General features: G+C 33.7%; 1 protein-coding gene and 1 long non-coding RNA gene across 3 annotated transcripts; both read right to left on the bottom strand.

Moving 5' to 3' along the window:
• Positions 1–669: 669 nt before the first annotated feature.
• On the bottom strand, positions 670–8,697 carry LOC128505014 (uncharacterized). 2 transcript variants are annotated; one of them, XR_008355522.1, is made up of 3 exons: positions 8,649–8,697; positions 7,742–7,912; positions 670–1,113 (listed from the first exon to the last, which is right to left on the bottom strand). It is a non-coding gene; the product is annotated as an uncharacterized LOC128505014 (long non-coding RNA). The 2 variants fall into 2 exon arrangements; XR_008355521.1 differs by having other exon boundaries at positions 7,742–7,805; positions 8,649–8,687.
• A 2,964-nt stretch (positions 8,698–11,661) lies between these two features.
• Positions 11,662–13,786, bottom strand: GSC (goosecoid homeobox). The gene is made up of 3 exons (XM_053475248.1): positions 13,453–13,786; positions 12,457–12,716; positions 11,662–11,975 (listed from the first exon to the last, which is right to left on the bottom strand). Exons 1-3 carry the CDS (start codon positions 13,769–13,771, stop codon positions 11,823–11,825), a joined length of 732 nt encoding a protein of 243 aa, XP_053331223.1. The 5' UTR covers positions 13,772–13,786; the 3' UTR covers positions 11,662–11,822.
• Positions 13,787–20,149: the final 6,363 nt, after the last annotated feature.

Here is a 20,149-nt window from a genome sequence, read left to right as displayed (position 1 = left end):
TTGTGTTTCAGCTGTAATTTTTGGATGGTTTTCTTCACGCTATCAGGATTGGTATGCAAAATGGGGTTAACTCCAAAGGATACACTTAATTTTCAAAAAGGTGAAGAACTGAAGAATAGTCAAAAAGTACTGAAAATGTAACTTTTATTCTGTTTAAGCAAATACCAAGTAAATACAAGGAACCCCCCCCCCCCACAAATCAAATCAGGGCTAATGGGTGTCAATTATGTTACGGAACATCTCTATTACTCTAGTCAGAAAATTACCAACATAGAGACGTGATTTGCGGGCAGATAAGAACCATTTGGCCGTGGCTAGTTGGCTGGTTTTTCCTTAATCGGTCCTTGGTCTTGTCCAGGAAACATGCACGTTTACATACCCTTCACTACTTCTGCTGGGAAGCTGTTCTATGTATCTGCCACTCTCTCAATAAGAAAATCTTCCTTACATTCCATCTAAGCCTCTGACTCTCTAGTGTTAGACTCTGGCCTCTTGTTGTAACATTTCTCCTCCTGTACTGTGTTAAACCCCTTTATCTAATTAAATGTTTCTATCACATCCCCTCCCTTTAGTCCTCTAACATCTGAGAAATCTTCAAATCCCAATAAATACACAAGAGGAAATGACACCATGTTCTTTTTTTAAAACAAATGCACATATATATGGGACTATGGGTGACCCCTTAGTGTAAAGCCTTAAATTCTTCATGTACCTAAAATAGATATTATAGAAACCCCAGATTTACAACAAAAGTGTAGAGTTAGGAAAGAGGATCCAAGATTCACGAGGTCACTTCTAAACGGGTGGATTGTTGGGCGAATGTCCGTAATTTAACAGCAGTAAATAATATTAAATGTAGCTTACAAACCGATGAGACCGGTTATAATGAAAAACTCTTATTTGGCAACGTATTTGGGTGACACCACGTTTAATAAGCATGAGGATAATTGAATTTTCTAATAAAAGTTTTTAATGCTTCATAAAAGGATAGTGATGATTAGGGTTTGGCTGTGCCAACATTATTTCATGGTACATAACTTAATAAACTGATCACAGATCTTATAATATCTTTTTTCCACTTGTTTCTTCAGCCATTACCGGCGTCCAACGCACCTGTCGAAGAACAGGGAAAGACAATCATTAAATGGCAATGCATTAGTCTTTATTTACATATACATTTCTTACTTGTTACATCTTGAGATAAATAATTTTGTGTGGACCCTAGAGCATGTTACTTACTGTAGCAGCCATGAACCAATAATACAATCTTGAAAGGGTGGGGTAGAAAAGGGCCCATTTGCCCATTTGCTACTTTAATTTGAGAGTTTCGGCCACTACTAAAAGTTATTTTTGGTTGTTTTACTTGCGATTCCACATATGACCAGTAGGTGCCTAGAATAAGAAGGAAGTTAAGAAGAATTTACCGAATCCTATCTCTGCTTCATTTCTTGGCTTTAAAATCCGGTTGAACGTCAACGTGGGAAATGTGTTTTAGCACCTATATGATTTCACTTAACCCAAAGTCACTCCCGCTGTTAAAAATTCTAATAAATTGTACCGCACAAAGCCTTAATTTATAGCACAAAAAGCTAAATATTCATATTAAATATTAATATTAATTTTAATATTTTTTTTCCCAATTGGAGTAATAAATTATTGTTTGGAGAGACAAGTTGATGTAGTACCTGAACAGACTATACCGCCACACTGACTGTCGATGTTTGAAACGTTCTCCGGCGTCAAAGAGTTACATTTGTGTTGAGTTAGCGCACAGAGCCTGAAGGAATGCGCTTAGTTCTTAATTCTACCCCAAACATTCACGACGCCACATCACAAACAGCCACAGGTAAGGCGGCAACAATCCACCACTGTTTCCATGTTTTTGCTGGTGTCAGACTAATTTAGATGGTTGGATATCTAAGGCAGCCGTTTCTGTAGATATGACAGTGGAGAAAAAACACAGCTGTTTTCCAATGTGTGTAGCCCACTGTAAGCATCGGACCCGCATTTCCACCAGTGAAAAGCTATAGTCATCCATAAAGATACTTGCGGTAGAGCTTTACAGCCTGCTTTAGAGCAACAGAAACTATACTTCAGTACTTAAAATATCTTTAGACTTCATATGAAATGTCATTGTTGTTTTCATTTAAAAGAAGACAGCTACATTTATTAAGTATCTATAAAATCCAAAAATGTATATTTTGTCAGAATGTTTTACTTTACTGAGAAGATGGTAGATAAATGGAAGAGCCTCTCATCTGGAGTGGTAGAGGCTCACACAGTAAAGGAATTAAAAAATGCATGGGATCGGCATATGGTTCCTGAATCTAAGACGAGACCAACGACCGATTAAGATCTGAATCTTACATCAGGAGAAATGGGTCTGATCTGCCATCAAATTTCATGTTACATATTTACATTTTTTGTAAATAGAAATTGAATTTGTGGCTTCACGTTTCAATCCCTTGATCCCTTTATCAGCTACTGTTTGCAATTTTCAAACCTTTCAATTTAATTGTCTTGGTTTTTAATGTAATTTGAGCGGTTCACCTAATTTAAGATTTAAAAAGGTGCCCATGGTCTCTTCCATGGGTCACCTAGAACTAGACAAGGATGTCCACTATTTCCTGTTGATCAGTCAAGCTGTTAGAAAGATATACATTTCTAGGTACCATAAAAAAAAGAAAATTTGAAATTTGTAAAATGTACAAGTATTTACTAGGTTTATGAATATTTGTATAATGTAGCCAATATTTTGTAAATTAAATATTTTCGTCAGCTACCATCTTTAACAATGTTGTTAAAATCTTAGTGCCGGTATCTACAATTATTAAAATGTTTATTGGTTAAAAGGGCCAAAATATTTTTATTATATATTTTTTCAATTATTACTACTATTGTTTTATGATGGCTACAACACAACATGACTGATCCAAAAATATCATTTTTTCCAATGGCTTTTTAATATGCATTAAGATATTATGATTCTGAATTATGCATGCAATTTTGTCATTTATTTTAGGAAACATAAGAGTATTTGAATTTGATTGAAGTGTATAAACATTATTAATAAAAAAAATATAAAAAAAAAAAGTAAAAATGTAATTAAAAAACACAAATATCATATCATAAATTCATCAAAAAATATCATGGAAATAATTAATAAGGTTGTATTTTTTATTTTGTATACATAGACTATTAGCAAAAATGCTTTTTATTATTTTACCCAAGTACTATTATATGGAATGTTACACGATATTTGTGTCATTACAAAGCTTAAAGACATTTTACCACTTTATGATTTGAAATTGGTATAAAGAATTAGCCCGGCAATGTTTTATGATGTTACATAAAATTATATTTAAAAAAATATATATATATACACAAATATATATATATATATATATATTCCAGTAAAGGCCAAAGCAGAAACTTTTGCTATTAATTTTCTTTTCTTTCGTCAAGTACAATATATACGAATTGGGAATAAAGTTTGAATTATACAACGCGTTATTAAATTATTCTAGCCCTAATAAGTTATACTACTTTGACATGGTTTATCAAAAGTGTCAGATTAACAAAAAATGTAAAAAGTATCAAACGTGCCAACTGTTAGATGGGCAGACTAGATGGCCAAATGTTTCTTATCTGCCATCTTAAAAAAAAAAGTAAAAATACTTATTTATCTCATTTATTAGAACATACCACTTTACAGACAAAATGTATCATACCCTTTCACAATTCTGAAAAAGCCTACGCATTTGATACTCTCCCAATGAATCACAGAAACATTGTTGACAATCACCTATATCTCTCCGAGGCTTTCCTAAAATATGTAAGTATGTCTGGATTAATTTTTTAATACATATTAATAAGAACAAAGAACACAAATGTTGCTCATGAAAACATATACCAAAGGCCACCATACATGAGAATTTCTAAGATCTTTAGAGAACACTGTAGAATTTTTAATATCTTAATAAATTCTATGCTTGCCATTTTTTAGGGTGAATAAAATAATGCTCTATATCCTATTTTTTGTTTTCTTCCTAAAAGGGCCATTTGTGGCCCTTTCATTGCCACTTGTCAGCCCAAATATGAATACCTTAAGCAATAATAATTGCTAACTACATAGTATCTAATTTCTCTGAATTTAGTCAATGTCCTTAATAAGCAGCTTCTTCACTTATGATATATATACTTTTTGTTATTTCACCTAAAACAGTTAATGTAAGATATTGCTTTAAACTTTTCAAGCTAATGAAATAAAATAGAATTGTCCAAAAATACAAAGTATGTAAACGTCAAAGATATATTGTTTTAAATAAGTAAAGTTGAATCATTAGCATTTTTTATTAGCAAACTTAAAAATTCTTCTTGGTCATAAAATAAATCCGTTGAAATAGTGTTTTGATCACTAAAACCTAATATACAAAATCATCGCAATAATGAATGAATAATGTTATTTTTCTAAACTATGGATGACAAAAACCTAAAAAATTTAAACATTTAAGTACATGTAATTAAAAAAGCATATATCAACTATACATAAATATCAACTATCAATAAATGAGAAAAAGCAAAAAATATTTTTACTCAATATTTTTAATAAATAATATTTAAATATAAGTAATAAAATAAATATACATATGTGCGTGGGGTTATGTGTGATCTGTGTTATATTGTATGGTAGTTTATTAATAATATTTGCATGTATATGTATTATTTTTTTCATTAGGCCGAAAGTCAGCTGGCTTCAGCGACATCATAATAGAGGTTTTTTTTTTTTTTTTGCTAAATTCAAAAATAGTTTTTTAACAACACCACTAATATTAAATACATTTTCTGTATGTTCATTTAAAAGGTGTTACCAGATTCAAAACCAGATTTATTTGCTGAAACTGTAGCATTATTATGTTATTGTATGATTAAATAGGCATTACATAATAGTCATTTAATCAGCACCTTAAAATGAACAAGCTTGTAAAAATTATAAATTAGCTTTAATAACCCCCAGACAGCGTGAAAATAGCTTTGGACATTGCAACCGCAACTCATAAATACCGAATATCAAATGAGCAGAACAATGAAAAAAAAATCTAAAAATAATAATTACAACGGTATTTATTAATCCAACACCCGAAATATAATGCTGATCATTAACTGATCATTAAATAGTTACTAGTTCAAATGGCTATTATTAGAAATGTCTACCCTATAACTCTCATGGTTCATACTATAAGAGTTTTTATATATATATATATCATTATCATGGCATCAAAGGTTCAATTATTATAAACACAAACACCCAAACAAACAACATGTAGAAGATAAGGAAGTCAGGTTCTGCAGATATATTTGTATATTTATACATTTTAAAATAAACAAATTTAAATTAGAATTAAATAGATTTTTGGTTATAAAATTGGCCAGCCAAGGATTAGCTCAAAGGTAAACCATCGGACACAGAGAGACAAATCCATGCATTACCAACATCTTCGTCAATCCTCAATGTGTTCGCACTAAAGTAAAAGATGCAATGGGGAATGAAAGAACATTTTCTAATGTTAATGTATAATGTGCAATGTTCCATTCCGGAACAGAATTTGGAATGTTTCAAATGAAAGCACAAATTTTCATCTACCTGGAGTTTTTTTAGCCTCCACTGCCGGCAGCCTTCTTCCTCCAGAAAAGCAAATATAAATTTAGAATATTCCTGTTATTTGGAGTTATTACAACCCAATTGTTTTGTTTATAGAAGCTTCAGAAATTGGTCAATTGGAATCTCGCTGCAAAGAGGGATGTAGAAGTCGACACCAATACCTATGGCATCAAGCAAATAGCGGGGCCTTCTTGACTAAGTCATGAACCTTATAGGAAATTAATGCTGATGGACAATATAATAGACTAAAGTTGTCAAGGACACAGATGGAGATAAATGTGAATAACATGTCAGAATTGGATAAAATAGTAAAATGAGAAAAATTGAGCAGGTATGCTTGAAATGTTTCACAATATTTGTGGATTAACTACCATAATGGCTCGACATTCATGAAATAAAATTCTAGAATTAGTAACGAGCTTCAACATAACCAAAGTAAAACTTTCTAAGCAGCTGTATGGGCACTTTGGTAGGGAGGAATGGTCAATATTTGTATTAAAGTACACTGTTCAATCAGATCAGACTGGTTAAACACGCTGTGGAGACCACAGGTTTTTTTTGGGGGGTTCTTAAAACCAATGATATCTACTAAAACCAAAACGTCAAACGTTGTCTAGGGCCTTAGTTCCTTTTGGATTTAGTGAATTAAAATTCAGTCATTCGACTGACTTTGTTTCCCTGGACAATGTAATGTCAACTTTATTTTACTTTCGGATTGTGGTTGAGAGCTCAGTGGATGTAGTTGTATAAAATAAACCCAATACTTGTGTTTCAAAGGGTGCAATAGAGAAAACTCTCAGAGAAAGTTGCTTTCAGCTTGGTTTTGAGTTTTCAAAAATGTAATTATTTGGCGGGGTTACTCCTAGGCCCATCAAATCTTTGTAATGCAAGACCCCTCCACGTTCAGTGTTGATACGATTTAGCGATCGTGGTTGAACCTCAATAAGGTTCTTCTACACCTAGGCTAGGCTTTTAGTGAGTAGATCCCCAAGACGTGAGACACTGGAGATTTCATTTGGTCTCCGTGACTCTTATTTTAAGATAGATTATAAGCTCTCCGAACGAAGCACCAAACACATAAAATAGTCTGGGCAGGAGGCCTTCATTAAGTTTACAAAGTGGAATATCTGCTCCACTTACAAACAATGCACTAATCTGCGATGTCGATGGGCAGGCTCCGATCATAAAGCTGTTTAAAGCTTAGAAAGTCATGGCAGATAAGACCCATCTGGCCCATCCGGTCTACCCAGCAATTCCGCTCCATTAAATGCAATACGTGTTTTGACTGATGTATTTGCTCTGGCTCGGTAGGTCATCTCATTGCTATTTTGCACCAAGAGTAGTGAGTACACACGGTTTTTTCCCAAATTAGCAACGTGGAGGAGAAATAGCTTAATATCGAGGATCAATCATGAGAAGCCCGAGAACAGAAATAAAGATGGCTGCCCCGGCGGTATACAAAAGAAGTAAAGATGGCGGCCCCAATAGTATACATGTTATAGTATACTATATAATAGCATAAGATGCGTTTCTCCTACATATACATTAATTAGTATAATCTGTAAATATCTTTGCATTTGTTTATTTAGTGTATAGATTCGGAAAATGTAAAACATAGGAAAAGCATCAGATCTGCTTTGAAGCAGTATGCATTAATTTACGTTTCACGCTAACTATTATATCTTTCTTTCTGCTGAGAAATGTGTTTTTTTCTACTTTAGATTTGCATAAATCAGTTGAATATCTGGCTCTACTCAGCGTTATAGGCCTCCCCTGTAGCTGAGTTCATCCTCAGATCCATCAAACTCTACATAGAAGTTTGCGGCCATAAACCACAATGATATCACTCAAACTGTATTTTTTTTTTATTTTTTTTTTAGCTGTGTGAAGAGACGGGGATCAATAGACTAGCTATAAATAATAATAATAAAAATAATAATAATAATATTATAAAAATTAACTTATGCATCATTGCGCCATTATAACATATCACTTAAATATATATTTAAAAAATATATATATATTTAAGGCAATAATATAAAAAAAAATTATTTGGGGTAAAAGTAATATGGTACTCACACAGAATGCCGTAAGGAGCTGTATTTCTTTGCTGATTTTCATTCAGTTTGCAGCTTTATAAAGTCTAGGGATTTGTGAGTGTATACAATGTCACTTTCCATGTTTTTAGGATCTTGATTGTCAGCGCAGGATCGGAAGAAGCGAGGTATATATATATACAATGCACCTTTACTGCAACAACAGTATATAAAACAGTATATAAAAAAATACATGGTAAATGTGTCTAAATTGAACACAAATTGTATTTATGGTACAGCTATTTGACATAATTCACTGATAAATGAATATAAAAACGCACTAGCAAGGCCCCTGGCTATGAAATGGTTAATACATATATATATATAGTATATTATATTATATATATATTACATATAATAGTGATAATATAATAATAGATTGCCTTTGAGTATGGGCATAATACAGCCTTATATCATTTGGCATTTTATGCCCATTGCCAAGGGGGGGGGTTACGGTATTCTTTTTTGGGGCAACGCAATGCACAATTTCATATTCTTTTACATATCTACCAGCTGCTGGGCTCAGAATCCAAATACAATTACTCCATGATGCCCTAAAGCCACGAGCACATACTACAGCCCACAAAACAAATGTGAGTGACCCAGAAAAGCACGGCCATTCGTCTCACATCTTTCACCCAGAGTCAGTCTGCAGCAGACGAGGGAGAAGCTTTTTCCCGGGGCGAAGCACTGATTATGGAGCAACCCAGCGGGATCTTTCCGTCAGCTTCCACAGTGATTGCTCCGTTAAAAAAAAAATTATAAACATGCTAAAAAATGTAAAGACACGACATCCAGCCTGTGATAAATCACTGTTAAAATATATATATATATCCATAGAATCAATGGACCCAACAACACCGCACCGGACTGGGGGTAATAATATTTACCTATGTTGTTTGGTTTTCCAAAGCCTCTTTTCTTCGTTCTTTCTTTCTTCCTTTTCTTCTCCCTTTACTTTCTTTTTCTTTTGTTCTTACATCAATACAAAACAACAACAAAAATATTAACCACTACAAATTTACATTTCTTTAGCTATAAAGGGCCAATCTGGAGCAAAGTACCCAAACTAGTGCAATGAGCGGGTACATTCTATTGGTTGTTATGGCGACAACACCGCCGTCCACCGGCATTCACTTATCTTCTAACATATTTGTTCCTCTGTAGGACATTTCTAATGATCAAGAGGGGCTGTAGGTTTCGGAGGAACCTAAGCAACAACATTTATTTGGGCCCATCCTTAATACAATCAATAAAAATTATAATTATACATAGTTTAAAAAAAACCATAATATTGTATTTATTATTACATATTTGTTTAAAAGGACAATGGTATAGATTTCTACCATAGATCCTCTAGAGGATCTCTTAGAAAGCTAGGAACCCACGGCAATGAGCTTATCGGTTCCGCTGAAATGATTATTCCATTATCTACACCATGGCTGTAGTGCTTGGAAGATGAATAGAAAAATATATGCAAGTCCCCATACATCTTCTATAATAGCACGATATCTACATTCCTACTCATTCCATTGAAATACCTTTCCACGGAGCCACGTTGCTCAGTTGATTAGCAAGTTCCATTGAGGGATTTCCCTGAAATGAACTCTCTCCAACTTTGCTTAGTAAATCCTCTCCGCCAGTGTCTAATTTCTACATTGTTAGGAGAAAAAGGAGCACCTGGATACTCCATACGAGTAGACGCTAATCTTTTTCCAGATTCCTAGTTAGACCAAGTAACACCATTTGCCATTTTTATATTAAAAAAAAAAAACATACTTTCGTTACCTGTTGACGCGGATTCCAAAAACAGTTTCTCCGTTAGACTTTCACGGAAACTCAAGAACTTTGAGCCTCTCTGAAACACGTAAAACATTGGTAAACAGATTCACGAACGGTCTGATTATTTCCTTACCTCGCGTGAGAATTATTAAAAACCCAATTCCACTCGAACCGAGTCAAATAGCATTGATAAAATATAGTTAATTTACGGTCAGAGAGAAGAGGAGCGGTTATTTTAATCCCACACCCTTACAAGTTTGTGCAAATTAATATATATAGTTTATATATTTCCATTAGGTTAATAAGCACTTAAATATAGTAAGTAACCATGATTTCTTTGTTGGCTTATAATCTGACTTCAAATGGATGGAAGGGAGACTTTAAAACCCATTCTATGGAACCCAAAAAAAGTTTCCTATTACGAGGTATCATGGAAAAAAGTACTTGCCACGTATCAATTTGATTCTAAAGAAGCCGACGAGAAGCAAACAAGATTTTTATGATTTCTCGCCTGAAAAAAACCTGATATTGATATTATGATTTTATATTGAAATATAAATTGTTGGGTTTTTTTAAATAAGAATTTGGGTTACAAATTTCTAGACTTAGATAGGAACTTGGGATCCGGTTAAAGACAAAATAAAAACTAAACAATATTTAAGTGCAAGAGATAAAATCTATGAAATAAAGTTTCTGTATTGACCAGTCACAAACACGACCAAAACCTTGGCAGTGGCACTGTGTGTAAAGCTCAACTATAGTGTAAAAAAACACACGCTACATACTACATGTCTGTCACCTTCACAAGCAATTCACCTATAGCTTTACCCTTTGTATAAACATAAGATACATGTCTCTCCAGAACCATAGGTTGACATATAAGCAATCTATTCTGTATGCATGTAGCCAAAGACATTATATTTTTGGATTAAAGTTATATAAGTAATTAATAATAAAATTAATTCATACTTAATCAGTGGGAAATCCAATAATTTTTCATATGTGTCAATTTCAAATTTAGTGATATTAAATAAAAATAGAAAAAAAAAAACACCAAAATATTAAATTTTAAAGGTAGGTATAATTATACAAGTTCTTTTTGGAGAGTTTGCAGGGTTAATAGAATGCAGGCCTGTCTGTCAAATCATTATTGGGACTAAAATATTTGTTAATAAATGTATTGAATTCTAGTTTACAAGTAGAGATGAAATAAAAAAATAGGATGATTATTTTCAAAAAAGAAATAATTAAAAATAGTAATACTCATTCTAACAAAACAAAAACCTAAACTAATAATTTAATGTAGTAGTTATTAAAAAAAAAAATTAGATTACAAAAGTTTCTTTTGGAAAAAGAAACTTATGTTTTCATTTTTTAACAGATTAAACATTTTCTAATACTCGGTTTTGATTTACAAGTAAGTTTTATACAAAACTACTAAAACCATTAAAATAATTTCAATGTACTAAACAGTGGTGAATTTAATTAAACAAAACAGTTAATTTTTTTCTCTTTAAGTTAATTTAAATGCAACAGACATTTCATTCTTAAAAAAAAATATTAGGTTTTACTTATAATATAGACATCAAATAAATATATATATATATATATATATATATATATATATATATATATATATATATATATATATATATATATATGCTCATATTTAAGTAGTTTGGCTTCCAACTTTGCATAATTTATATTTTTTTCATTTAAAACAATAAATTAGTGATTCGAAAATTAAGAATGTATATTTATAATGTATCTTTCTTATTAATTTCTTTAAATTAGCCCTCAAATGAAAAATTTTAAATTAACAGAAACTGCTTAAAAAATTGCATTGAGAGAATTTAATTTTATAGATCCCATTTAATCGGATTCCCCAGAAATGTTAGTTAATCTCAGTCCTGGATTCATCATATCACAGAAATGTAATTTAGAAGAAGTCCTCCTGAGGTTCAACACCATGTAATATAAAAAGTATCAGCCACTTACCTTCCTACAGCATTTCCAAGCCTTGCACAAATAGAGGTACAGAGAAAAAAGGTGGTGTCACCATCTGTTTATTGGGGTAATCCCTTTAATTTAAGGTATAAATAGAACATTCAGTACAGTGTATATCTGTGCAAGTTGTCTGCAACATACTTTATTTACAGGTAATCAAGTCGATCATATTTACACTCTATGTACAGATCCCAAAACATGGCATTTGCTTGTGCAACTGGGAGCTTCCTTTTGTGTGAAAGTTCTTTTATTTGATCCCATATCCAAGGGGTTAATCAACTGTCTGAGTCCAAATCACTTTTCTCGTGATCTTCCCCTTTCTCTGCCGAAGCTTTTGAAGATTTATTCCACTTTTGGGTGTTTTCTGACTCTTCTGATGAAGATCTCTTTTGTCTTCTCCATTTTGCTCTGCGATTCTTGAACCAAACCTGCAAAGAAGATAAGACACACGTCAGCTGATATTTTTGGAGGATAAGAAAAAATAACAAAATAACATGGGTTTTGTTATTTTTTTTTAAATAAAATATAGGATGGATAAACAGCTACATTATGTACTTTTCCAAAAAAATCAAGGAAGGCAATAGATCTGAAAAAAATCTAGACATTGTGTTCTAAAATAAGACCTCTCCAGATTAATATAAGTCATATGTAATAAATGAATAATGGTTAATATGTATATTATCTTTTTTAAAAAAAAAATAGCAAAAATAACTATTATTGTGTATTCCCTTTTAATTAATAATGGAATATGTGCCATGGTCATTATAGCAGGACTGTTGGAGACATTTTAGATAAATCATCCAGAAGGCAACAGTGTCCAAGGATGTCCAAGGTGCCTTTGAATTAGGTGATGAGGTGGTGATGTGGCCCTTACAAGGTGTTCGCTAGAGGCAGAGAAGGGGGTTTTACCTCCACTTTTTCTTCTCTCAGGTGGACTCTCCTGGCCAGCTGTTCCCTGGTGCCCACATCAGGGTATTTAGTCTCCTGGAAGAGATTCTCCAAGGCTTCTAGCTGTTCATCTGTGAAGATGGTCCTATGTCTCCTCTTCCTCCTGCAGTGGAGCTGGTTGAGGAGTTGAAGTTCTGTCCTGGATAGGGTTCCCACATTCATATAGGGGAGCATCTGGTGAGGAACTGGGGGCATAAGGACCGAGCTGGACCCTTCGTAAGCTGTGGAAGAAGGTGTGATGATCAGTGATTAAGATAGCACAACAGACACGATGATACATGGTGTTATGGAATGTTCTCAAAACTATGAGAAGAAGTGCTTTTGACATTAACCTTTTCAGTACCAGGAGGGAGTAATGCAACAAATCACTTTGACAAAGCCCAGAGCAAAATATATTAAACAGGTTTCAAAAAAAAAAAATAAATAAATTAAGCAGGGAACCAGTTTTAGAAATACTACTTTAGGTTGGGGGACAAATATAAGTGGGTTAGGGGCAAATTTAAGATAAAGCTCTTATGTGAGCTCAAAATCATAAATGTATAGAAATCTAAATGTAAATAATGTAATAACAATGCTATACATATGTAATGCTATATATACGAAATGGTGTTGTTGAGTTACAAGACTCCCCACCCAGATAACATCAGAAATACTTTCATAAAATTAAAGTAATTAAATTGCAAGCACTCCATATACATATCTGGGTATATCCTTTTATTGTGCCAAATATGTATTCGTTAGAGGCTTACAGGATGTATAGGTGCAAGTATATGAATATATAATATGCTGCGATATATATATATATATATATATATATACACACACACATATATATATATACACATACACGTACATACATACACTCACACATACACCTAAAGGCTGAATTACCTATATGCCCCTATACCCCTATATTCTGTACGCAGGTATTCCCAGCCAAATGACAGGAGCCCTTACCTGTGGCAGCTGAAACACAAGAGCATTGCTGGGCTCCTAGGGGCTGCAGGGCCCCACAGCACGAGGGTCCCACGGGGGTCTGCACATGCAGCTGTCCGTAATAATAGTTATTGAATCCCAGTCTAGATCCATTGACCCCTTGCAGGCTGGAACTGGGGGCCACGGCTCGGTTGTAAAATCCGCTGTAGTCTGCAGATCCATAGAGAGAGTCCCCCAAACCGGGGAACAGCACGGGGCCATTCTGGGGGAGCAGCACCGACTCCTTACACCGAGGTCTGGCAGCCAAGATATTATCAATGCTGAACATGCCAGAGGGCATTCCAGAGCTGGGGTACACAAGGGGGGGCAACAGATACAGGAGGTCACTTTCGGGGTGGGGATCCTCTCAAAGGGATGGAGTCTTCTTTTGGGAGGTCAGTAGGAAGCAGGGATCGGTGGATGAGCAGTGGAAATAGTTGACTGGCCTCCCTGGGAACTTCATTCAGACTGTAGCCTTTCCCATCTGTAGGGCTTCCCCTTTTATACAAGCACCACCTCACCCTGGGTGCAGGATCTGCAGATCCCATACACACCAGCTCTCATCTGCTATGGAGGGAGGAGAGGGGGGCAGCTCTATGGGGGGGGGGTGGAGAGGGGGCAGCTCTATGGGGGGGGTGGAGAGGGGGCAGCTCTATGGGGGTGAGAGGAGACTCATCTGTATATTGAGATTTAATGAAATCAAACTAATCCATCCCATTAGCACAACCTTTACAAAAAGTCCAGACTTAGCCCCTAGGAGCTAATTGCTCTCAGTTAATCTCATTAATACTATTGTGTTGGAGTCTATAGTCCTTGTCTGTTATTAACCCTATCATTGTATGGAAGGCGGTGTTAAAGGGGTGCAATTTCCTCAGTCTTAAATTCGGTTCCGTGTTTAACTCCTTCTGTCAGTGGGCTTAATCATCACCAATGGCGAAGGAATACATTTTTTAACATAGCTCAGAAATGGTTAATCACATTAAATAAAAAATGTATTAAGCATAGATATTAAAAATGCAACATTTATAACATCAGGTATAGATGCTATTTCTTCACATTTTTTTTTTCGTATTAATATGCACGAAAATATGGAAATATTGTTAGAATGCATTTATGCTCATAATTATCAATTCCAAACAAATGCAATTAATATATTTTATTTAATAAAAACTTCGTTTTGCCTTCGCTTAAACTTGGGTTTAAAGTAGAGAAAAAAAACTACAATTATTAAAAACAAGTTTTTAAAAAAAAAATACAAACTCAAGACAAAAAGAACGAATTAGAGAATGGATAAGTTGGGGATCAATTGGATTCATTAAGACATTTTGGGGTTAATAAATTTTTGTTTTTTATATTATTAAGATGTTTTTTTTTTTCCTTCAAGGAGCTGATCTGGCAACACTTGCTTACTATTTGTGATAAAGCTGAGTTTATGTCCTTAGGATTGTAGTTTATTTTGCATTTATTAACACTTGGAGCCCCGTCGGGGGCTGCCTGACAATGTGATTTGAAGAAGTCTGTGCAGGTCACGATTTGCTTCTCCTTATCCACGGGAGGCAAAGGGAATAAGATTAGACTATTTACCCTTCAGAGGGCGAGGAAATTGTACTCACCGAATCAAAACAATCTATTAGTCTCTGTTTACAAGGAAGAAATTATTTGGGCAAACAAAGAATGTATCTGCTAGTTTACACCTAATATGCAAAATACTCCTGATATCACCTGCCCTGCATTACAAGAACATAAACCTCTCGGTCCGCACAGTGCCCACAGTATCAAGTTAATTACAGCCATACAATATTAGGATATTATATATATATATATATATATATATATATATATATATAAATAATCTCTCTCTCTATCTCTCTCTCTCTCTCTATATATATATATATATATATATATATATATATATATATATATCTCCTAATATTGCATGGTTAGAATAGTTATTGCATGATTAGATTATATATATATATATATTACATACACAATATCACTTTTTAGTGTATATACTGAATTATTTGAATTGTGTGTATAAAGTCGGTGTTTACATTTGTATGCACAGTATATATATATATATGAATGCACGATGGGATCGCTATTTGCACGTGTATACACATGTAATAATAATGAAGACACTGTTGTATTCTAGTATGTAGTGTTTTTTTGACGCACGGTAGAAGGGATGCGCATTCACTCGGTGGCCGGATAACCGGAATGGCTGTATTGCGGTAAATGACGTAATTCGGGTGCTGTGGTCAAATTATTTCATTTCTTTTAAGTGGCCAGATGCAGTCATACTTGTAGATTTAAAAGCAAAGTATTCAATGGGCAGTAGCCAGATGGAATAGAATTGTAAGTCCTATAACTTTTATCTTCTCAGGTCTGCAAGTGGCTGGTCTGAGAGTAATAGGAGTTATATCCGTCAGAATAATACCTGGAATCCAGGTGCTGCTTATGATATTGACCCCCTGCATAATCAGATCACACTTGTAACTGGGGGGAAAAGTACCCCATCCAGCTTTTGCTGTGGCAAAATATATTACACCTAGTGATTTAGCAAATTATTCTACCGCTGTGCTGTGGCAAATTACATCACCCCCTGTGCAGCGGCAAATTATATCACCCTTGCATGTGCAATGTCTCGGGGCAAATCCTAAGTACCGTAATAATAATGAATTAACCCCATCCCACACGCAAACAGTCGCAGTCTAATCCTGGCACAGAACGTGTTAACTGAAATTTTTTTTTTTTTTCTTTTATTTCTTTATTATGTATAAACCTTCTTTAGAAAGCGTTACATAAACACAAAATAATAAATATAATTATGTGCATTTTGAAGAGAAAAAGGTACTATACCGAAAGATATATATTCAATAAATAATTAATATTTTTTTAAATATAAATATATATATATATATATATATATATATATATATATATATATATATATATATTCTCTCTGATCTGATGGATTGTTAGCTCTTAACTTTTTACTACTTCTGTATCGTCTTAACATTCCCAATTTTGTATGTTATGTGTTTAATGTCAATGTTCCTGTTCATTTTCTCCCATTTTATTGTAATAGCGCTGAGGAATCCGCTAGCGCTGTTATCAATAAGATTTTCTTTGCTTGTCCTAGAGGTAATTAGCCCCCGATTTGATATTCTTTGCGGTAGGTCGGTAGCCTCAGAGTAATCGTTTGTCGCAGAGAAGTCGGAATATGTTAAATAAAGCCGGCGAGAGTTGCTTAGCAATGCCAGGGCCGGCGGCTCCTTTACCCAGCGGGGACAGTGCCCGCCGCCGGCACAGACACACGTTTCGATCAATTCACTAATCATGCCACAGTCAGGCATTGCGCTATTAATAAGGCTCGGCATATTTAACGTATTAAAGAGTGAATTCACAGTATATTAAGGATATGCAGTTTCAGCATATGCAGCAATTTGGGTTTCTGAGCCTACAATACTGATAGTTATTGATGGAAATGTAAATTTCTGTTAACACCTCAAACTCCATCTTTTTGAAAGAAATAAAACTTTACACAACAACACACAAATATGTATATATTATTACTATAAATACTTTATATTCTTTTCTATAATATATATACACATACTTATCAAGGAATACTACGATACATATATATATATATATATATATATATATATATATATATATATATGTCAATTACTGCCAAGCAAATTTAAATATACATACATATATTATATATAGTATTACTTCACGAGCCGATGTAACCATTTGTCCATGAGCTTGAAATTACAATACATAAACTGATTATATTCCCCTTTTTAACAGTAACTAATATTAATTGTATATTATAAATTTTCATTCAAATCCAATATCGGAAATTATACGTTTTTCATTGGTGATTTGAAATATTATACTCAATAGAAACAAATTCTACAGACTACGGTAAAAAAAAAAAAATAATAAAAAAAATTCAATCTTACATAAAGTACAAGAATTCTAATTGCTTTAATGTTTGGGAGATATAAAAGTTCATGCATCTACTAAAACAAACCCCAGATTATCAAGAATTGTTTATTAGAACACAATATTTTAAAGGGTATGACTTCACGATCGAAACTTTTCATACAGTTCTTAATAATAAAAGATATTTTATTTAATTGTCAGGGAAATTGAAATTTAAGAATACATTTTCAGACTTCCAAGTCTTGCCAAGTTATGGGTCAAATACATTTGTGGAAAAAAAAAAAATGGTATAGAAACACATGGTTTAAAATGTTTCTACAATGACTAGTGTTTGAATAAATTGCATGTACTGTTTAACTTCATGTAGGATTTTGACACAAATTGCCCTATAGCTTTTTGGTTATGTAAACATTTTACCCTTTTGTGGGGTATAAAAAAAAACACACTTGCTCCTTCTGATCAGTTTAGACAGACACTGTATAATTCTTCAAAATGACACCTAAATCATGTTTTTTTTGTTTCTATATTCCTACTTAAAAGTGTCACAAATAAAGGAAAGTCATGGATTCCTATGGAAGTAGAGGCTATAAATGAGATGGAACTGCTTGTGGCATTTATCATGTAAATACAATGACTACAGCCTGTCCTTAAATAACATTCCTACCAGCCTTCTCCTTGGACCCCCCCCCTTCACCAAATTTACAAGGTAAAAGGAATTAGATTTTTGTTTTACTCTAAAATAATCATATTCACAATATTATATATCTAGCAGCCCGAAAATAATTTTTTTTTAAGTATACTTACATATATTTTAGTTAATGGGGATAAAATGATGATTAGAAAAAATGCTTGATCATTTTACCTTTTTTATGATAAATTTGTAGCTTTTTTTTTTTTTAGGGTAGCCTAACACAGGTGAAATTCTTGCAGAAATATTTTTAACTCTCAGGCTAAAATTAATGGTTTTCTATGTGTGTAAATCTAAACCTCACTGAATCAATGCAGTTATTTCTGTGATATGAGCTTCTCAGAAATAAATTTTCCAAAAGCTGTTTGGGTTAGGTACAAGCTAGACAGAGCTGGGGGTTTCTTGATAAGTGGCTCTGGATTCCTGTTTATTTCCTGTGTAATAGCTGGGACTGTGGTCCATTTGGAAAATCATTTTAAATGAACTATATCATTTCATTCTGTTACTGTAGCAAAAAAAAAAAAATCATATTTATTGTATATGTCAGTGTGTTATATGCAAGGGTTTTGCCATACAGTACCTCCTTTGTGGAGTTTTAGGAATTATAAACCTGATGGGGAAATATTTGTTTTTTGTACATTTACAAGTTTTATGCACCCCTGTGACAGATCACATCTAGGGAAAGGGAGTCATGGGAAAAAAGAGGAGGGAAAGGGTTAAATTTGCATTACTTTCAATTTCTGCCCTTGCTCTGAAAAACTAGATATTTGGAAGTGAAGGAAGTTGTGTTTTACCAGATATGGTTTGAATTGAGGATTCTGTGGATTCTGCTAACACTAAAAAAAAGTTAACCTTTTGTATGCCAAAACTGCATATCAATAAAACCCATAATCTCACCCAAATAGTAACCTTTCAGACTATATATATATATAGATATATATTACATTTGAGAATGTGTTTCTCTGTGAACAAGCAAGGTTGAGTACAAGATATTGCAGATGAGAAAAAATACTGGTTTTGTCTAATTTTGTCCTGATAAACTTCATTTATCTGCACACCTAGAGGCCTCCATTGTTGTCAGTCATGCCTTTTTTTGGATTACTTTCTCTGCTCAAACCACACTGAGCTGATTCTTTACAGCAATGCTAATGAGGTCTGTGCCTCCATAGACTTTCATTAGTCAGAGTGTCCAACGGGATGATTAAGACTGAGACAATCTATTATTTCCCATAGGCAGTATGATAAGGAGTCTTATGTCAAGTAGATCAGGATTAGATAACATCTTCATGTTATCAATTTTAATTTTATTGTAAATCTATACTTTCTCCATGTTGTAATAACACTATTGAATCTTCTGGGGTGTTATAATAAAAATTTAATATAACGGGATACTACCACACAGGCGCCTCATTAATGGTGTCCAGAGAGGGGTTTATATTGCATGAGAGTCTCAGTGGGTTAAGGTGCAGTCCCACTGATTCAGCTCCTTGGTAATTAATACAGCCACGTAAAATGAGATAGGACTCGCCAAACTACTTTGAGGTAGTGATGGGCTGAGCATATAGTGTGACGGAATCCCCAATATTTATGCCCCGGATAGGTGTTTTTTAATAGTAATTGCTGGGCGTCCATTGATTCTTGATTTGTCATATCCTTGCTTATCAATATGTAGGACTGAATACAATTTTAAAGGCTCTATGAAGGACCAGATGGACGTCCATTGTGACAGCCCAAGTTGGGGAATAAGGAAAAAATGTAGGGAAACAAATATCCAACCAGGTGGGAATTACCAATGGCTACCCCCAAATCAACCTAGTAGAAAAACCCAAAGCTGACTTTTTATAGCCACATATTATAACATACAATGTAAACTACAATGCCAGATTTTATGAATCTGTTCAATCCACATTCTGTCATTGTGCCAGACACAGGTTTTCAATATATTCAATGATGTTTGTGATGAAAAGAAGAATTCCGCATACAGGAAATTAGCTAATGATTACTTCTAACACTTCCTAAGTAATCTGCAGC

The sequence above is a fragment of the Spea bombifrons genome, chromosome 9, assembly GCF_027358695.1.
Source record: "Spea bombifrons isolate aSpeBom1 chromosome 9, aSpeBom1.2.pri, whole genome shotgun sequence".
Classification (NCBI taxonomy): Eukaryota; Metazoa; Chordata; class Amphibia; order Anura; family Pelobatidae; genus Spea; species Spea bombifrons.
The sequence above is the reverse complement of the archived record's forward strand: the minus strand, read 5'-3'. Positions and strand labels throughout refer to the sequence as shown.

Coding starts and splice junctions, on each gene's coding strand:
- GSC (XM_053475248.1), bottom strand. CDS start 13,771: ATGCCCTCTGGCATGTTCAGCATTGATAATATCTTGGCTGCCAGACCT. Junction 12,717..13,452: donor TTGTGTTTCAGCTGCCACAG/GTAAGGGCTCCT, acceptor CTTCTTCCACAG/CTTACGAAGGGTCCAGCTCG. Junction 11,976..12,456: donor TGAGAGAAGAAAAAGTGGAG/GTAAAACCCCCT, acceptor TCTTCTTTGCAG/GTTTGGTTCAAGAATCGCAG.